Source organism: Homarus americanus, unplaced genomic scaffold, assembly GCF_018991925.1.
Source record: "Homarus americanus isolate GMGI-L3 unplaced genomic scaffold, GMGI_Hamer_2.0 scaffold36970, whole genome shotgun sequence".
Taxonomy (NCBI): domain Eukaryota; kingdom Metazoa; phylum Arthropoda; class Malacostraca; order Decapoda; family Nephropidae; genus Homarus; species Homarus americanus.
The window spans coordinates 4758117-4778121 of NW_024740094.1; the positions used below are offsets into that span (position 1 = coordinate 4758117).

General features: G+C 37.6%; 1 protein-coding gene across 1 annotated transcript; it reads left to right on the forward strand.

Annotated features, from left to right (window-relative positions):
• The first annotated feature begins 286 nt into the window (after nt 1-286).
• LOC121875178 (V-type proton ATPase 16 kDa proteolipid subunit) lies at nt 287-17780 on the forward strand. Its single transcript, XM_042379623.1, has 4 exons — nt 287-461; nt 10607-10796; nt 11931-12084; nt 16210-17780. The coding sequence occupies exons 1-4, from the start codon at nt 386-388 to the stop codon at nt 16267-16269; spliced, it is 480 nt and encodes a 159-aa protein (XP_042235557.1). The 5' UTR covers nt 287-385; the 3' UTR covers nt 16270-17780.
• The last annotated feature ends 2225 nt before the right edge of the window (nt 17781-20005 follow it).

Below are 20005 nucleotides of genomic sequence, written 5' to 3' on the forward strand. Positions count from 1 at the left end.
CCAGAATGCTCGCTTACTTTTATCTTAGCTGTGGTGACATAAAACATTTTAATTAAGTTTATATATACGAATATACCTAAATGTATGACTTACAAAATCGATCATATGATTCCAAGATAACATTGTCTGGAGCTTTCCCATTGGTGGATATTAACCAATCCCAGAGAAGGTAAGATATTGTCATGCAAATAGTTCTAAGCGGTATATATCGCTGCCTCTGGTTGGCTATTGGAAGAGAAATGTCATCATCCGTACCAATCACGAGGCGTGATACAAGGTGACCATCACGGGACTCAGCTGGCTTATGCACTTGCGCCGGAGACGTCGAGCTAGTCGCAAGTGTTATTGAGTATTGTTTGCTGCTGGTGCTCTAAACCCCCTCAAAATGTCTGACGACGGTAGTCCTATCTATTCCCCATTCTTTGGCGTCATGGGTGCTGCTTCTGCCATGGTATTCAGCGGTAAGTTAACCAAAATGTGTAAAACTTGAAAATTATGGTATGTGGGTATTGATTCTAGGTGATACCTCACCATTATACTCTTTATTCCTCAGGTAATATAAGTGTTTTGACTGTGTAATTTGATTACAAACAAGGTTTATCCAAGCAGTTTTATCAAGTTTGACAAGAAAGTGGTCCGCTGCTGTACTAACACAATGTTGCCCGTGGTGTCATCAACACGTCTGGCCTCACGTATCACTTTAATACGCTTTATTATGGCAGGGTCTGGTGAACATTTGCTTTAGGGAGCAACTAAGTCGTTGATTGTGGAAATAACTATGTTTCAGACACCCATCCCAGAAAAAAGTTCCCCCGAGTCCATTATAAGCAGTGGTGAAGTATATAGGAAGTTTCCCGGTACACTGAGATGAATCTTCATGCCATGATAATCTAGCACCATTCATAAATTTATTTCCATATCCTCCTTTTAAGCACCTTGAGAAACTTCATATGGTGAAATATGGCATTAGACAGTAGCATTGGTTAATTGTTTTCATGACAAAGGTACACCTGAGCAGGCTGTGGTAATAGGCCAGGTGAATTGCACATAACTACCTACTATATTAAATTTCACCATAGAACATAAATGCTTTCTTACTTCATGACAGTGAAGGCACTACTCAGTCGAGTGCTCATACCCGTAGCTGGCAGATACTTGCCCCACTAGGGATCACGGTTAAGTCTCTTTCTAACGTCCCTAGTTTCTAGAGAAAGAGTTAATATTGGTTAATATTTGTCCCTTGGCTGCCCGCAGGTTCCTGCCATGTTTACCCGAGGTTATGCTCCTCACTTAGTTAGTTGTCTCTTCCTTTCCTCATCCTCCTTGTAGGATAGACTAGGTATGTTGGTTCTTTTGGGTAGAGAATAGGTTTTTTTTTTTGTAGTTTACTCGAATCTGATCTCCAGTTTTGTGCAAATTATCTGTTTATTAGAAATGAAATGTTAATTTTTTGTAAAAAGTGCTAATTTGCACAAGAAATGAGTCCGATTTGAGTAAAACACACCGAAAAATGTTAAAAAAACCTATTCTCATACCAAAACTCGAGGTCAGCCAATGGACGAATATTTACCTTAACATTTTGCTATTTGTACTTTAGATGTAGGTTACAATACCTTTCAAAATTCTTGGATAGTTATTATTTTGGAGGTACAGTCGGTCCTTAACATCTGGGGATTACATAACAGAGATACCCGTGGATGTTAAAAATCCGCGTATATGTGCTGCCCCCCACCAAAACAAACCTGTTTCCCCATGTCCTTATTTACGTATATACCTGTGTGGGTTCAAGTTTTTAAGACCAAATTATTTGGCAAAATTGGGGAGTGGACCTCTAAGCGGGTAACAGTTTCGTTAGGTTGAAAAATATTTACCAGTAACTACCAGCAAACAATGGAAATGACACACCAACACACCACCAGCTGTGAGTGTCGGTACAGCTGCTAGGGCAGATCTCTTCGTCATCATAGCAAGCCCAAAGTAGCCAAATGCATGGTATGGTATACAGGACGATGTAAAACATAAAGTATTCATTTTTAAAGTTTATTTATAGATACTGTACATAAATTTTTGTTCATTACATTTGAAACAACAATCTTTGTTAATTAAATTTGAAACAAAAGAAAACTACGATACCGTATTTGTAAATACCTGGTATTTTCATTAAAATATTACATCACAAGTATATTTTACCTTAACTGTGACTGAATGAATATAGGTATTCTCAGAAATAAATATTGAAATATGTTACGTTTTAAATGCAGGAAAGTGGCTTTCTTGCCGTAGAACTCGGATACCTTCACACTGGTTACTCACCCAAGAGATTATGGTGTATCCTCTACGTAGAATTTTGCTCTGCTTCCGGCATTCACTGCGTTATGTACTTGATAAATGATGATTTAATGAATTCCAGTAACTTCCAACATCCATCTAAGTTATTGGTTGTACTTGTCATAACCAATCAGTCATTACCCTTGGTAATAATAATAATAGAGGGATCACAGATACGGGCAGATGATTGCACTTACGTTTATTTGGCACAATTCCATACACTGGACTTATAATTTGCATGGATAGGTCAGTCACTCACATTCCGCCACAGTACTGTAAGTTATAAGGAGAGTTTGTCAACCTGGAGAAGTGTCGTTTAGATCTATTAGGCGGCCTGGAGTGCTTTTGTAGCAAACAGGCCTCACCATCGATCACTTCCTTTACAGGATGTGTTAACGTAACTGGACTTAACAAAATCTCGAGGTTGCACACACAGACTCGTAGCACTGGTAGGACTGTATAGCCCTGTTCTTAAGTCCGCAGGCAGGAAGGTCTTCTCTAACTAAGGTCTAAAGCCCACTGGCTAAATTGGTTTTTGGGCGTGATGATGAACAGTACACCACTGTCTCACTGTCCTGCCCCCCCCATCGGCTGGCGGTTACCTTATTTCTACCATAAACAAACATTTGGGATGGGTTGTGCGGGAGGCCATAACCCATGACAAAATATAATATTTTGCTGGAATGGCGTACATATTACAGTGGAAAAGCCGAAAACAATGACTTTTGCTTATCGCTTTGAATGGCTTCGGTTAAATAACTGTTGTACTCTGTGATTGCATACAATAATATTCTATCTCATCATTAGCCTTATAATCCCACACAATCACGAAAAAACCATTCGGTGTTTATTACGGTAACATCTTTTGAACGAAAAGAAAGAGAAAATCATTGCTGGCCACAATTTTATCCCACTTTCCACTGTAATACGCACATCATTTCAGCAAAATATTACATTCCATGTTCTCGGAAACAAATGGTATGTTGAAACGAATGTACAATATTAATATTAAAATGCAAAATAGTTATAAAACAATTAATACATTCGGCAATGTACTGGCTGGCATCTCCACTCGTCCCTGCTCCCCACGTCCAAGGTCACCACTCCTCTCCCAACTCGCTCCTCCTGCCCTCCCTACCTCCTCCACCTCCCGCCTCCTCCACCTCTGCCTCCTCCCTGTCACTACTGCCACAACGAACACAAATAGCCCAGGAATAACTGCACCTCCATTTCCTATGCATGGTACTGAACTGGTACTGCGTTGCATTTTACAAACAATAAACATGGCAAGAAAAGCTATTAAAAAGAGAGGTAATTTCACATTACTGTACAGTACCTATCCTCGTGACAGGACGGGCTCATCGTACCATCGTCATCACAATTCCATAACTGGTGAAGTGGGGGCGACGGTGGATTCAGCTGCTTCCTCACTGCCGCCAGTGATTGATGGTGTTAAATCTCTCCTTCCGGTGATCAAAGAACATGGTGATGGGAGTTGTCGCCTCTTCTTTCATTTCTTCCATGATGTTTTGTATGGAGCGAAACGTCATCCATCCTCAAGATGAATTGCGATTATCGCACTTTCATGGAGGGGGCCAGGTTTTTCAGTGCGTTTCAATATTCCTGGTCATCTCCCCCAACTTCTCCACCAACGCTATTTCTGGTGCTCATCCCTTCCCTTTCGCCTCTTCTCGCCTGAGTTCATTAACCTGTAGATCCCCTCCTCGGTCAGCCTAGTGTCGTGTTTCCTTCAATTAGCTCCTCCAATCTCGTCCTCTGCCATGTCTTGAAGCCTTCAGCAGCCACTCTCATCAGTGCCAGTGGTCTTTTCTGATTATTTTTCATTAAAATCCATCAAAATCATTTTCCTTGTCATCGCCTTTGTGCACCAAACAGCTCCTCCCAGTCTTCTCTTGAACAGGCTAGAGGGTACGCGGTTTTTCTAATCGCTTAATTAAAAAGTTACAGCACATGTATATTTTACCTAAACTGTGCCTGAATGAATATATTCTCAGAAATAAATAGTAGTTTTGCTGAAAACGTGATGTATTTCAATGTAAAATAGGATAAAATACATGCACGAAACAAAAGACTTTACCTAACCTTCCAATGTTCAAGAGATGTTACTCGTTTTTAATAGTTTGTGGTTAAAATACTGTTATATTACAATGATATTATATTCATATTGCGTTTGATATACTACATTCACGAAATGGGTTATATTTATGAAATGATGCACGACATAGTGTGAAAGACGCAAAACAATGGTGACTCACTCTTTCTTTCGCTCAAAAGATGCTACCGTAATCGCTTTTCGAATGGTTTTCAGTTAAAAACTGTGCATCATAAGTAATTAGATAGAATATTATTGCAATAAACAGTTTTTAACTGAAACCATTCAAAAGCGATTACGGTGAAGATGGGTAAACGAAAAGAAAGCGTAGTCATTGTTGGCCATCGCATCAGAATACGTATGTCATTTCAGCAAAATATTACATTAACATATTCTCAGAAAGAAATAGTTTTGCTGGAAACGTATCGCATTTCAATGTAAATTAGGATAAACTACATGAAAAACAAAAAGATTTTACCTAGCCTTCCGATGATCAAGATATGTTACTGGTTTTAGTAGTTTTCGGTTAAAATACTCTATATTAGTGATATTCTATTCATACTGTGCTTGATATAATATACATTCACGGAAATGTAATATTTTTGCAACTACAATGCTGATGTTAATACGTTGCATACAGCTTAGACTGACTGGAGTGAGGGAGATTTTGCGCGTGTGTGAGGTTATGGAGTAAGTAAAGTCCCGTGTTCTAGTTTCAGTGTCACATGGAGTTGAATGCCGCGCGATTTGAATGTACTTCAATGTACAGAATATTCCTCCGGGCGGGCAATCCGTGTATTATAAACCCGTGTATGTTAAGGGCCGACTGTACTGTAATGTTGAAAGTAGATTTAATTACCATAATACTCCTTAGAAAAATCTGCTAAGTCGCTGCATGTCGTCTGTTTGCTTACAACCGACCCGCTTGGTCCGAGAGTACTCAACGTCCACTAAAACATAAAATTAACCATGACACGTTATTATTATCGTTTCAGCCATCCAGCGATTTTTAGGTTTCTAAGTTTTGGAATCCATAGTTTGACGATTCTAAAATGCTTTTCTTCTTTAGCATTACTTTCAGAGAAAATTGCAATGAACTACGATGGAGAACCTTTGTATTTTTTCAACGTTCTTGTTATTGATACCACCGTCTCGGAGAGCCCGTGTGTTCATTTATTGGTTACTATACTCATTATGCATGTGCTAGAGTCTGCCACATGAAGTTTTTTGAAGTTGTTTGGTGGGTATGATTTTGGATCGACCAATCACAGTTCGGTATACCCCCCCCTCCCCTCCGCCGCCGCCAGAGAAAGACCAGTCAGGCAGTGCAACCTGTGGGTAACTGACGAAGGGAGGCTCCCATAACCCCAACTCGGAATCTTCCGAGTCTAATTAAGGTAAGGTTTAGGGTTAGATTAGGTTTGGGATTATTCTGACCTTCATTTCTATTGCAGAGTACCACATCTGTGTGACTTTTCTCCACTCTAAACCCTATTATATTTATTTTCTTTTGCGATTTTCTCAAAGTAATTACGAGTGGAAGAAAAGTGTCTTAGGATTGTCTAAAATACTGGTTCCAAAACATAAAATCCTAAAAAATCACTGGATGACTGAAACAAAAACTTACCCATGACCCTTCATTTTTCATATAAAAATATGTATACTTTGTTTCATATGGTGGGGAATTGGGGGGGGGGGGGCCCTCCCTGCTAGGAAATTAGGTAGGTTTCCTTAAAAAAGAAGTGTTACTTTTAGAAAATTAGTAATTATTTGCATATGGGCCGATAATTTTTTTTTGGTTGTGTTTTTGTAGGGGAAGTGCATAAATAAGTCAAAATTTGGTATAATTCTGCAAGGTCAGAGCTCCATGTTTGCTAAATTATCAAGGTGTTACATTATACAACCCATAATTTGCACCATCGATGATTTTTTTCCTGACCAATGGATATTCAATAGATATAATTAAAGCTATTTTTTTTATTGTATATAGCGAGGTGGTCTTAATTTATGAACGTCGTTTAAGTGGAATATTGCTGAACGAGACATATTTTATCAAGGTTTATCTGTAATCTCTTCTGCCATTCAGCTTGTTTGTTTGAATGCACAGCTGAGGGTGGTGTGCTTATTCAAGTATTAAATTTAACATAATTGATGGCATTGTTACCATATTAGACTTTTGCTACTGGGCCGAGCTGTAAGCTACTTCATGGTTATTATTCAGCTCATAATTTCAGGTAGTTAAACTTACCGTTTTCATTATATTTTATTTATATTTTATTTATACTCGGTTTCATGCACACACGATCCTACATACAGAATATGGAAAAAATTATCATAAGGTAAAAAACATAAAGGTACATACTGTAAGTCCTTGCTTAATGTCGTGGTTCCGTTCCTGAAAACTGCGACGTTAACAAAATAAATTTTCGTCATAATATATAGATAAAGTACGGGGGTTATGTTCCCCAGCTTCCCTTTGCCTCATAAAATGCATTACATATACAGAAATTCAATGGCATTTTTATAGAAAATAGTGGTCCCTTGGTTAACGAGCACAATCCGTTCCAGCAGGTTGCTCGTTAACCGAAACCATTGTTTCAATGGGTTTTGGGTTAATTGGTTCCAGCTCACCGAAAATTGCCTAAATTCAACAAAAAAGGTAGAAAAGTACACTTACTCTAAGGTGTGTATGTAGAAGGCTCCTGGATGATGATGATGGGAATTAGAATGGGGTTGGAGGAGAAGAGAAGGCATTGGGGTGGAAGATTAGTCACCCCATGGCACCATTTCACCCAAAAATTTTAGTTCTCTTGGTGTAATTCAAGATTATTTTTTTTAAATCAACACTGCACTGCATTATATATTGTCAATATGTAAAATAAATTTAAAATGACCAATAATTTGCTTGCAAACACAGAAAAAAAGCATTTAGTTGAAGAGAGTCTCAAGCAAGATGTTACCTCCACTGAAAAGACAGACTGGCGCCTGTTTGGTGTGTTGCCAGGCTGGATGGCGCGCATGAAACTAGTTTCCGTACCTTCAATTTAGTTCAATAATTGTTAAAATGACTACAAAATTTAATATTAAACTTTTAAAATTATTGAATAGTATAAATTTTTTGATATTTACTAAAATAGTAAGGAATTTAAGCCCTTAAACCGATTACTGTATTGGCAGACTAATACTACAGCTGGTGGACCGCCAAATACAAGCGAAATCATGTTGAGGTCGGCTCGTAAGAAACTCGTTAATCGAGGGATTGCTCGTTAACCGAATTTAAGAATCTTATGGAAGGCAACTCGTTAACCGAGGGATCACTGTATATAAATAAATAATAATTTTTAATTGTACTCGCTTATGGATGGAGGTGGTGGAGAGAGTGTGTGGTGGGTAGTGGAGAGGCGGGTTGCAGTGAGTCACTGAGACCCAGCGGGTGGCTCCTCCTCCCGCTCTGATTGGGTTCCTCCGCTGCTGTTTGCTCCATTTTCATAGCAAGGCTAATGGTCTTATGTTGCTTCTTTATATCACTAGCATCAGTAGCAATTGATGGGCGCTTGGAAGCCATTTCGAATGGTTGGAGTACAGTATTAAGAGCAAAAACACTTAAACACGCACGAACGCTGTGGAAGCCTAACAAAGACTGGGGACGCTGTGATGCTCCGAGAGTGAGAGCGTAGCGCACCAAGCTGAGAGAGGGTGATGCGCTTTACAAAGTCCATGAAGACATTATACTGAATCGGCGGGACGTTATCCGAATCATGGGTATCTAAAGAATATCGACGTTATAACGAAACAAAGCTATCGGGGGGCAACGTTAAACGAGGACTTAATGTACTAGTATTCCCTTAAAGCTCGTGGTTCTAAAGCTTGCATTCCTTGTAAACTCACGGATTGCCACGGAAAATAAATAAAAAATCTGAGGCTGTGTGCCACAGATCAAGAGGAGTCAACACTACAGGACAGTACAGAGCACCATATTTACCAGGTCATAAGAAGCACCCTATAATTAGCAAGGAATATTTGGGAAATTTTTTTTTGCAGATTTAATAGACTACTGTACTGGCAAAGCCAAGTCACTGGGTATCTCATGTTTCTCACTATCACTTTATGGACCTATTATCAAATATTTGTAGGTATTATTAATAAATTTTACCTTATTTAATACAAAAGGATGTAATTATACATGTAGGCACCTACGGTATACATGTTACAAATACTTTTGATACCAGGCATGTTCACTAGGAACTGTCCAGTACTGGGATTGTTTACATTCTGTGCACCAGATCAGCTGACGTTTCAGAGGTATTGTCTTTGCATTGTCACTACCACAACTCTTAACACTGTGTGGACCTAATGTCGAACAGTGTTATTTCATGTTTGTTTATTTATTTCATATTTATTATTTTGTATTTGCATACATAATGTTGCTATACATGTGCATACAGTATATCTATTTATACAGTACAGCCACTTCTCGCCTTACGACGGGGTTAGGGACCCAAATCCAGGTCGTAAGTCGAAAATTCGAAAATATTACATAGAAATCTAAAATGGGTGTCTCTTTTTCTTCTCAGCACTACAAAACTCTCACTTTTAAGCATGCCAGCCATTTTAAAGGGAATTAAAAAAAAAACTGTCAGTACACAGCGCAATCACTAACGTCGGGACTCGAAAATACGCAATTTGAAAAAAAATTGGTACGACTGGGGCGGTCATATGTCCGGGTGGTCGTAAGTTGAGGAGTAGCTGTATATGTATTTTGCACACTCTTGGGACTGGCATGAAAGACTCGAGGATTTTGCTTTCTCACGGGGTCCATTTTACCTAACCCCAGCGAGCTTTAAAGGAATACTGTATAGGGTATAGTAAATTACAGTAGATGCACTTAGTGCTTTTCATTAGTTTGGTAAGTTTTTTGTTGTTCATTAACTGATTTCAAATTTTTTTGGTTATGATATTGTGGTTTTGTTGTCATTGGGAAACCGAATCCTATTTTTCCAATTTTTTTCTGTTTTTCAAGATATAAAAATTCACAGAATGATTTTCAAGGCACCTAACTCATTCATTAAATGAAGGATACCTGTACTGTACCTGTATACAATATCTTCTGACATTTCATGGTTAGACCCAGGAAAGCCTCTCCCCCAAGTTACTAAAAAGATGGTGCTTTTTATTTACTTAAATGGTCAGTTTGTATGGGTAAACAACCGGGAAATTTTTTTTTTTTTAAATGGCCCGTGCTTGATGACACCATACAGTATTTGGTGAGGATTCCTGGGAACAGCTTGTCACAGTTGAACTGTGTTGCATTGCCAGTTTTACCACCACCACCAACACACCTTTTTAACACAATTGTCACATATTTTGTGGTTTTCCTTACAAATTACAGACAAAAGAGTTAGTGTACTACTCTGTCAAGGAGCACCTGACAGGAACCATTATTGTTAATGACGAGCTAAATGAAATGGTTATCTGAATCAATTTTTTGTGATTTGTTAGCTCAAAACAAAGGAAGCTGACTAGGCTTCAGGGGAGGAAGTAGCAGATCATGCGAGATAATAGACTGGGTGAATCTTACCGCACAATATTTAGTTTTGACGACTAAGGAGGCTAAGGTGGACGAGCGTGGAGACACTAACTACGACCAGTGGCCCCTGCATACTAAGATGGAATACAATTTTTAATAGTCAAGAGAAGTTAGTTGAGTGGAATACTATGACATTAACCATGGAGATGCCTGTATTTAGAGTTTTGTAAATGGAGTGAAATGGTTGAGAAAGTGGAATTTTGTGGGAAGGGAAGCAGGAAGCAGTAGTGTGTAAGAGAAAATCAGATAGACATGGGGATTGATGTGCTGCTTGTGTGCTATATGAAGTAATGTGGATAAACCAAATAATGTATAATACATATCTTGGGTCTCTTATGTGGAAGGGAACTTCATAACAGAATACATCTGATTGTTCAGTCAATCCTACTGCCATACTGAATATGAAAAGGGATTTGAACGGTTTTATGTAACTGACAATGACTGTATTTCAAGTGCTGGTACATTGTAGACAACTGCCAGTGTGTAATGTATGCATGTTTCATAAATGCCAACAGTGAACATTCCTTGTGATGCACCACATATGTTTCACTAATGTCTTCTTCTCTTGTGATCAACAGCCCTTGGTGCAGCATATGGCACTGCCAAATCAGGAGTGGGAATTTCAGCCATGTCAGTAATGCGGCCGGAGTTGATCATGAAGTGCATCATTCCTGTTGTCATGGCAGGTATCATTGCTATCTATGGCTTAGTGGTGGCTGTGCTAATTGCTGGCAAGCTGGATGAAGTCCCTGAATACACTCTTTACCAGTGAGTTTTTGTTTACAAGTTTTACAACATTTTGATGACTTGAACATGTTTATTACAATATCTTTTTTTCCAGTATGGATGAAATGAGATGCCTTTAAAAGCTATATTTTGGGGAATGGATTAGTTCCTCTTCTTAATTAAAGAGAGTAACATTGGTAACTATCTCCAGCAATAAACCATTTGAGATATTCTAAACTAACCAGTGCTGTGTTGTTGATTTTTTCCTCATGTCTGCCATAAATATGTAATGTTCAGAACTTGATGAAATGCGTACAAGGTTTGTCAGTGTTATTAACAGGTAAAATATAAGTTTGAAGGCATGATAATTTTTTTTTAGGAAGTTTAACATCCTGTATCTCTGTCTGGATATCACTTACAAACGTGCAGTGTGCAAATGACAATTCAAAATAGAAATAAAGTACAGTACTATATGTGTACTGTACTTGAATACGTACTGGTACAGTACTTTATGTTGAAAAACATTTTCAAATGGGAGGCATGAATTTGTTTTTAATTAGAAAGAAATAAAAACTTGGTACACAGATATAACATGAACAATACCAGATTGTGTTCTTCACAAGAATTGCTTGATAGATGACTAGAAGAACTGTAAGAATGTAGGAATGTAAGTTTAGTCAGAAGTGGTGGTAGCTTGTACGTTAGAGTAGTATTGGTTAATTTTACATGCAAATTGGAAGCTCAAAAATTTAGCATCTGAGGACAATTTGTAAAGCTTTGCATCAAGTGTGAGCTCTTTCAGGACTCTACTTGACCAACACTGGAGCAGGCTCAGGTACATTCAGCAGCCGGTGCATGCCCAGTACTTGCCAACAGTGTGTATTAGAGACGTGACCGATCGCCCAAGCGGCTATCGAGCCAATCAGTGGTGAAGAGGATAAAAGTAAAAGAGCAGAAAAGGAAAAAATGAGAGCCTCAAGATGTTACTGTTGAATGATAACTCAACAAGTGTGTGTTAGTCATGGATCAGTTATTCACACCAAACTTCCACATTGGGTCATAAATGTTTTTAGGGTGACCTTATAAAATTTATTACCATTTGAAACTTTTTAACTTTGAGACATGATTTTTTTCCACTGTTAACATACAATTTTCATAACATGTTTATATTTACAGGGGTTTTGTGCATATGGGTGCTGGTCTGTCTGTGGGTCTCTCTGGCTTGGCAGCTGGGTTTGCTATTGGAATTGTTGGAGATGCCGGTGTGAGGGGAACTGCTCAACAACCTCGTCTGTATGTTGGCATGATTCTCATTCTTATCTTTGCTGAGGTGAGTTTAGTTTTTAAGTAAAATGAATTAAAGGTGTGCTGTGTAGATAAAGGATGGTCTATACATTACCTGAAAGTTTGTTGTAGTACAATAAAAATCACACATGCTGAAAAAAAAAATAAGATTGTCATAGCCCAAGACATTCGTGACTTAAGGCTGAATTTTGCCGCGTCAGCTGACATCTGTCAACCAATCAAATATTTTTTCTGGTCAGCCAATCACAGCGGATGCTATGATGCAGTAGCACTATTCTTTAAATACACTTAGATCACATTCATCACACTGCTATGGCCACACTATATTAGCTGCGAATCATCAAAATGACAACTGAGGTTTATTTATTCCTTTATTTTATATTTATTTATACTGTATATGAGTGTCAATTAAGTTCGCAAACTTAGTTGACAGATCTCATACATTTCCAATTACATGATCAAAATTCACAAAAGACCTCACGCTACGACTAAAAGGGGTGTTGCCCATTAGTGAATGCAGAGCCGGTTTGCTCACTGAAGACAACTCAGGAGTGGACTTAAGACAAATTCCAAGATCCCAAATTTTAGCGCTCTTAAATTGCTTTGTGCATATGGTCTTAGACAGATGACTTAGTGTGATAGCAGAGAGGTATGAGCACCAGCAAAGACTTAAGTGACTTAAATATTTAAGTACATCCAGGCCCAGTACATCTTACATTAAGTGTATGCAGTGGGGTATGCTATAACGAATCTAATTGGTTCTAGAACCTTGTTCGTTATAGCATTCGTTTGTTATAGGATTAATCCGTTCCAGGCCCCCAAATACAACCACTTAACACTGAAAAATATAATATAAAATTGTAAAAATTTTAAAAAAGTGCATAAATATGCATCTAAACCCCTGAAATAAAGAATATCATTAATACTTGTAATACAAAAACAATAAATTAGTAAAAAAAAAATTTTTTAAATAATGTGCGTTGTAGGAGTTTCGTTCGTTATAGCATTTTCAATTTTATAGGTAAAACCGTTCGTTATAGGAATATTCGTAGTAGGATCCGTTCGTTATAGCATACCCCACTGTACTTCAGTACATCTTACATTAAGTGTATACTTCAGTACATCTTACATTAAGTGTATACTTCAGTACATCTTACATTAAGTGTATACTTCAGTACAGTTCGTTACAGAAGGTCATTCAAAAATTTTGTTAACCGAAACCATTATTTCAATGGGATTTTGGGTACAGTAGAAGTTCAAAAATCCGGACTGCTTGGGGATCGGGTCGGTCCGGATTTTCGGATTTTCTGGATTCTCAGACAGTACTTTTAAAATTCAAATTTAAGGAAGAATAAAGAAGAGATGAACAAGTACATTTTGATAGTTTATTCATTAGCAAATATAGCATGATTCATTTATCAAAACCAGCAGTTTTAATGAAAAAGCTGTGAATTCTAAATTTTATTCTTTGCCTTTTATATATCATAAATTGTAGACTTTCCAATGTCGTATGTTTCCATTAGAACAGTATTGCTCACACCACGTTCTAGTTTCTTAATTATTTCAAGTTTGTCACTCAATTTCAACGTGTTCTTCTTTCTCTTCACACAACGAAGTTTATCTACTTTAGGAGCCATTATTATGGGCTTGTACAGTACTCTGTAAATGGAAAGAGTAGGACTCAAAATATTGTTATATTACAATGGTATTCTATTCATACTGTGCTTGATATAATGCATTCACGGAAATGTAATATTTTTGCTGAACGTACGTATTACAGTGGAAAGTGGGATAAAATCGTGACGAAAACAATGACTTTCGCTTTCTTTCGTTCAAAAGATGTTACCGTAATCGCTTTTCGAATGGTTTTCAGTTCAAAAACTGTTGTATTACAATAATATTCTATCCTAATTGACTTGAATAAATACTACAATACCATATTTCTGAATATTTTCATTAAAATCCATCAAAATCATTTTCCTTGTCATCGTCTGCAGCACCAAACAGCTTCTCCCAGTCCTCTCTTTGAACAGGGCTAGAGGGTACATGTTTTTCGAATCGTTTTCAGTTAATAAGCTATTACATCACACATATATTTTACCTAAACTGCGCCTGAATGAATATATTCTCGGAATAGTAGTTTTGCGGAAACGTGACGTATTTCAATGTAAAATAGGATAAAATACATGACGGAAACAAAAGACTTTACCTAAGCTTCCGATGTTCTTGAGATGTTACTCGTTTTTTTAATAGTTTTCGGTTAAAATGCTGTTATATTACAATGATATTCTATTCATACTGTGCTTGATATAATACATTCACGGAAATGTAATATTTTTCCTGAAATTACATGCGTATTACAGTGGAAAGTGGGATAAAATCGTGACGAAAACAATGACTTTCGCTTTCTTTCGTTCAAAAGATGTTACCGTAATCGCTTTTTGAATGGTTTATTTAAAAAACTGTTGTATTTCAATAATATTCCCTCCTAATTGACTTGAATGGAAATATACAATATTTTTGTTGAAACTACCCGCGTTTCAGTGTAAAGTGTTGTAATAATAAATGGTAACCAATTTGCCTTCAGCACTTGTGTTTCATGCACGGCTAGCCTCAGTTTATAGGACGTAGAGCATTTTTACCGAAGGTTTTGTTGTTCCATTACCCTCAAAAACGTGGGTCGAACTATAAACGAGGAATATCATAAATTAACGATTTCTTGGTAAAAAAATCGGGGTCGACTGATAAACGAGGGGGGTTATAGACGAGTATATACGGTATGTTGTCACAGTTTGATTGCTCGTTTTAAAGTGGCGACCACTTGGTCGCTTGTTGTCGCTGTGCAGCTGTGGCGCTCACGCATGCGCACACACACACAAAAGCTCGCTTAAAAAAAAAGTTATTGAAAAGTCCGGATTCTCGGGTGGTCCGGATTTATGGCATCCGGATTTTTGGACTTTTACTGTAATTGGTTCCAGCTCACCGAAAATTACATACAAAGTAAAAAAAAATGCAATAAAGTACACTTACTTTGAGGTGTGTATGTAGAAGGCTCCTGATGATGATGATGATGGGAATTAGAAGTAGGGGTGGAGAAGGGAGAAGAGAAGGAAGTAGGGGTGAAAGAGAAATCACCCCATGCTTGATGCCCTCATTTCACCCATAAAATTTTAAGTTCACTAGGTGTAATTCAAGATTATTTTCTTTAAATCAACTCTGCACTGCACTGTATATTGTCAATATGTTAAATAAATTTCAGAATGACCAATAATTGTACTGTAAAAATGTAAAAATACTTGTGTTCAAGAGACCCACAAGCAAGATGTTTCCTCCACTGAACAGAGATACAAACTGAGGCCTTGGTGGGTGAGTGAAGTGGCTGATGGGTGCACCAAAAACTAGTTCCCTGTACTGCAATTATGTTAAATAAGTGTTAAAGTGACTAAAAATTTTAATATAAAACTTGGAAAATTATTGAATAGTACAACCTTCTTGATATTTACTCCAATTTTAATGAATGTAAGCCCTGGAACCGATTTCTGTATTGGTGGACTAATCTTCCAGCTGGTGAGCAAGCCAAAGCATGTCGAAACATTTCGTAAGAATTTCGTTAACCGAAATGAAGATTCTTATGGAAGGTAATTTGTTAACCGATATTTCATTAACCGAGGGACCACTAATGGGAAAAGTTTTCGGAAAATGCACCTGATTTTCAACTTAAGAAATCGTTCCTAACCCCGGAATTTTCCAGGAAAATTCAGAGCAAATTTCAATTCTGGCTATCAGAGTTCTGGCTGACGGAGATTTCAGTGTATGGCTTTTATTGGTTTTTATGGTGCAAATACTTCAGACATGTGCAAAGGTGGGCTATTCCCCGTAAAAAAATTAAAAATAGAATAAAAAAATACAGAATTGCAAGCCTGTTTGTAAGCTCCTAAAGATAGTCTTTAAATATTGTGGTTATAGTGTATGTAACAAGTATTACATATTTATGTAACATTCATTGAACTGTATTGTTGTTTGAGGAACTGGAACTTTGGTGTGTTAAGTGATGTAAAGGCATCAGGATGGGGATAATGAATAAGTAGGAGAATAGTGTGGTGAAGTATGGCAAGTTTTAACATGGGGTTCTTGGTTTCTCCCTCCCCAGGTACTTGGTCTTTATGGTCTGATTGTTGCCATTTTCCTGTACACCAAGACCTCCAGCTAAATGAACAGAGGTGCAGCAGTTGTGGAGCCCTCACCAGCATCCAGATATTAGTCCTCCAGCATCCCAGTCATCAGTGGAAGAGTTATCTATGCCAGCATTTATACTGAGGGGCCCACCTGTATTCTGTTGGGGATTTTTAATCATTTGGATTATATCTTAAGTAAATTAAATTAATAATTACACACATCCTCTGGTACAGATATTATTTTTTGGTTATATTCAGTTCTTAGATTTTTATTATAATTTATATAAGATAAATAAAGAACACAGTTGGAGGCATTTTACTAATGTGGATGCTTGTAGATTAAAGGGTGTGTGTAACACCTTTTGTGTACAGCAGTACTGTGACATAATCATTTTTGTATAAATGTAAATCATGTGTCCTCGTGTCTTCTCTCCTCTTCCTCCAGATAGCTTCATGCCATTAGTGCTCTACATATATCAGTTCCCATGACAGTTTGTGGGTTGGTAGATCAGGTACAAGATGAGGGCTTGGTACAAACAAGTTAGGGTCATTTTATAGCCAGAATGCCGCTATCAGGCTGGAGTGTGTTGATCTGATCAAATGTTTACCAACCCTAGTTGATAGCCACATGTAGACATGGGGTAAGTACTTGTTGAGGAAAGACCAGTGTGGCCATCTGCAGGGTGAGGAGTTGCTACTTGAGTTGGATTTGCCTTGAAAGTAGGCCAGGGTTGTTCTCTCAATTAGCCTCAACACCCTAGTTAATGAATCTATAATGTTAATGGTTTATGGTTATAATAAAAATTCAAAGTATATATAATACAACTATTTAAGAACTGATAGAAGAAATAAGTTTTATTGGGGGGTTGCAAAGGTGAAGTTGCAAATGGTAATGTGGTGTGACAGTCACCCCTAGATAGCCATCCAGTATTTAAGTTCTAGTTCCCAACTTGGTGGTTGTGAGTTAAAAGAAACAGACAAGATGTACTCACTGACATGCTGATGGCTGCTTTGCATGTGACCCATTACTTGTGAATAATACAAGTGTTCATGGTAGTTGTTCAAATGACATCTCTTTTGGGATGCATGTATAGCTCTGTCAGTGTGCTGATGGTGACAGTCTTGTCATAAGACTGTTGGCTGGCAGCCATTTGCAATTGGAGCACAAGAGTTACCCACTTCCCCAACGTGGGGATGGGGGCTACATAGTTTAGCAATTTGTATTTATAGTTGGTTAGTTTTGCCTTAGCCATGGGTTAAGTTGAAGTACAAGGGAAGTCTAACTTTAAAGTACACTTGAACAACTTCATTCTTTATTTTGTAGGAGTAGAACAATAAATTTGATATTTGGTGATGCCTCCCATGGCTAGACACTAACTGATAAATTGTTTCAACATAAAACATTCCATATTAATAAATTGTGCTTTCCATCTCCCAAGATACTTCTGTGGATAGCTCTGGTTGTCATTGTTAAAAGGTGTATGCATTGTATAAATGGAATTAAATATTATGTAATGGTATATTGTTAATAAACAAAGCTTGAGTTGTACTTTTCTCATTGTCACGAACTTCCATATTACATCTAGAAGAATACAAATGATATGAAATGGTAACATTTATCATGCATATCCTAAAACCATAAAAGAAGGCTTTATGTAAATGTCAATAATCTGTTTATAATGCTTAAATGGTGATTGGGTTTTGTATTTTCTAAAGACTGTGAAGTAACAAAATTAAGAATTACTGTATAAGACGGAATTTGAAACTAAAAAAAATCGGCCCAAAATTAGGGGTCGTCACAAACGTCGGGTATAAAATCCGAACCTCTACATCCCGTGGCTTAGTGTGTCACCAGTGGTGATAGAGAACTTCGTAAAACACTTGCCTTAATCCCATGGTCCTACCACTAATTATTTTCTACTGAAACTTACATTTGGGAAGCTGGATTAAAAATAAGATTACAGGTATATTAAGATAATGAAAATATATTATAAACATGCCTAACATACCGTAAAATAACACCAAAATAAACGCAGGTATCCACGCAACTAGCGGCTGCCGAAGTAAACAGCCAGTCCTACCAATCGTCTTGCGAAGTAAGTTTATAAATTAAAGAAAATACTTGCAGTGTATTTTATGCCTACATTTCTAAGGTAACCAGCGACGCCAACAAAGCGGAGGCCTTCCAACAAGCCACGCCTACCCCGGTTATATAAGACCTCACCTGGCCTTCATCATTCTTTACTTACCGCCACCAACAAGCAACATCCCTCAACAGCTCCATACACACGCTCCCTCAGAAAGCTCCTCGCCCTACAGGAACTCTGAGCAAGCTTCGCCCGACTTAGTATCTATTTAACACTGTGCTGTGCAACAATATATATACGAAAAACATGTGATTTTCTATTTCTACCTCAATCCTGAGTGTTGGATATATTTCATGTACGTACGTTGTGAGGCCAAATACGAGACCCTGACAACCTGCCACGACAGTACGCTACAATACAACACATGGTCTAGTAACTTTGAGTAGGTGAGTTATCCTTTATCAATGTTTCCTGTTTTCTGAGATTCTACAAGTGCGGTGGATTTGAGTGTTATATAGCGTAATATGAATTAAATGGGGTTTTTAGGAATGACAATGATGTGTGCAGTACATAGCCTTCCCCTCCCAAAGATTCATATGTGGAATAATATGTAAAAGCATTAACGCTGTAGTGTACATACATTTTACAACATCCTAACAGTTCGTGATTACAGTACAGTGGTCCCTCGGTTAACGAACACAATCCGTTCCAGCAGGTTGTTCGTTAACCGAAAAATTCGTTAACCGAAACCATTGTTTCAATGGGTTTTTGGGTAAATGGTTCCAGCTCACCAAAAATTGCCTAAATTCAACAAAAATGGTAGAAAAGTTCACTTACTTTGAGGTGTGTATGTAGAAGGCTCCTGGATGATGATGATGATGTGCATTTGAAGTGGGAGGTGGAGGAGAAGGAAGAAGAAAAGGCATTGGGGTGGAAGAGAAGTCACCCCATGGCACCATTTCACCCATAAAATTTTAGTTCTCTTGGTGTATTTCAAGATTATTTTCTTTAAATCAACACTGCACTGCATTATATATTGTCAATATGTAAAATATATTTCAAAATGACAAATAATTTGCTTGGAAACACAGAAAAAAAGCGTTTAGTTGAAGAGAGTCTCAAGCAAGATGTTACCTCCACTGAAAACAGAGAGACTAATGTCTGTCTGGTGTGTTAACAGGCTGGATGGCACGCCAGAAACTAGTTTCTTTACCTTCAATTATGTTCAATAATTGTTAAAATGACTAAAAAAGTTAATATTAAACTTTTAAAATTATTGAATAGTATTAACTTCTTGATATTAACTAAAATAGTAAGGAATTTAAGCCCTAGAACCGATTAATATATTGGCGGACTAATACTAAAGCTGGTTGACCGGCCAGTGCAAGCGAAAACATGTTGAGGTTGGTTCGTAAAAAATTCGTTAACCGAATTTTTGTTAGTTAACCGAATTTAAGAATCTTATGGGAGGCATTTCGTTAACCGAAATTTCGTTAACCGAGGCGTTTGTTAACCGAGGGACCACTGTACCTTAATACATACATTAAAAAAAACATAAAGAGACTTAAACGTTTCCCACAAGCGTCTCCGCTCCCATATACATCGGACAATCGTTTACAATCCTGCTACTTCAGTACACAGTATATCATTAAAAAGAACATTATAAGGAGACAAACTCTTCATA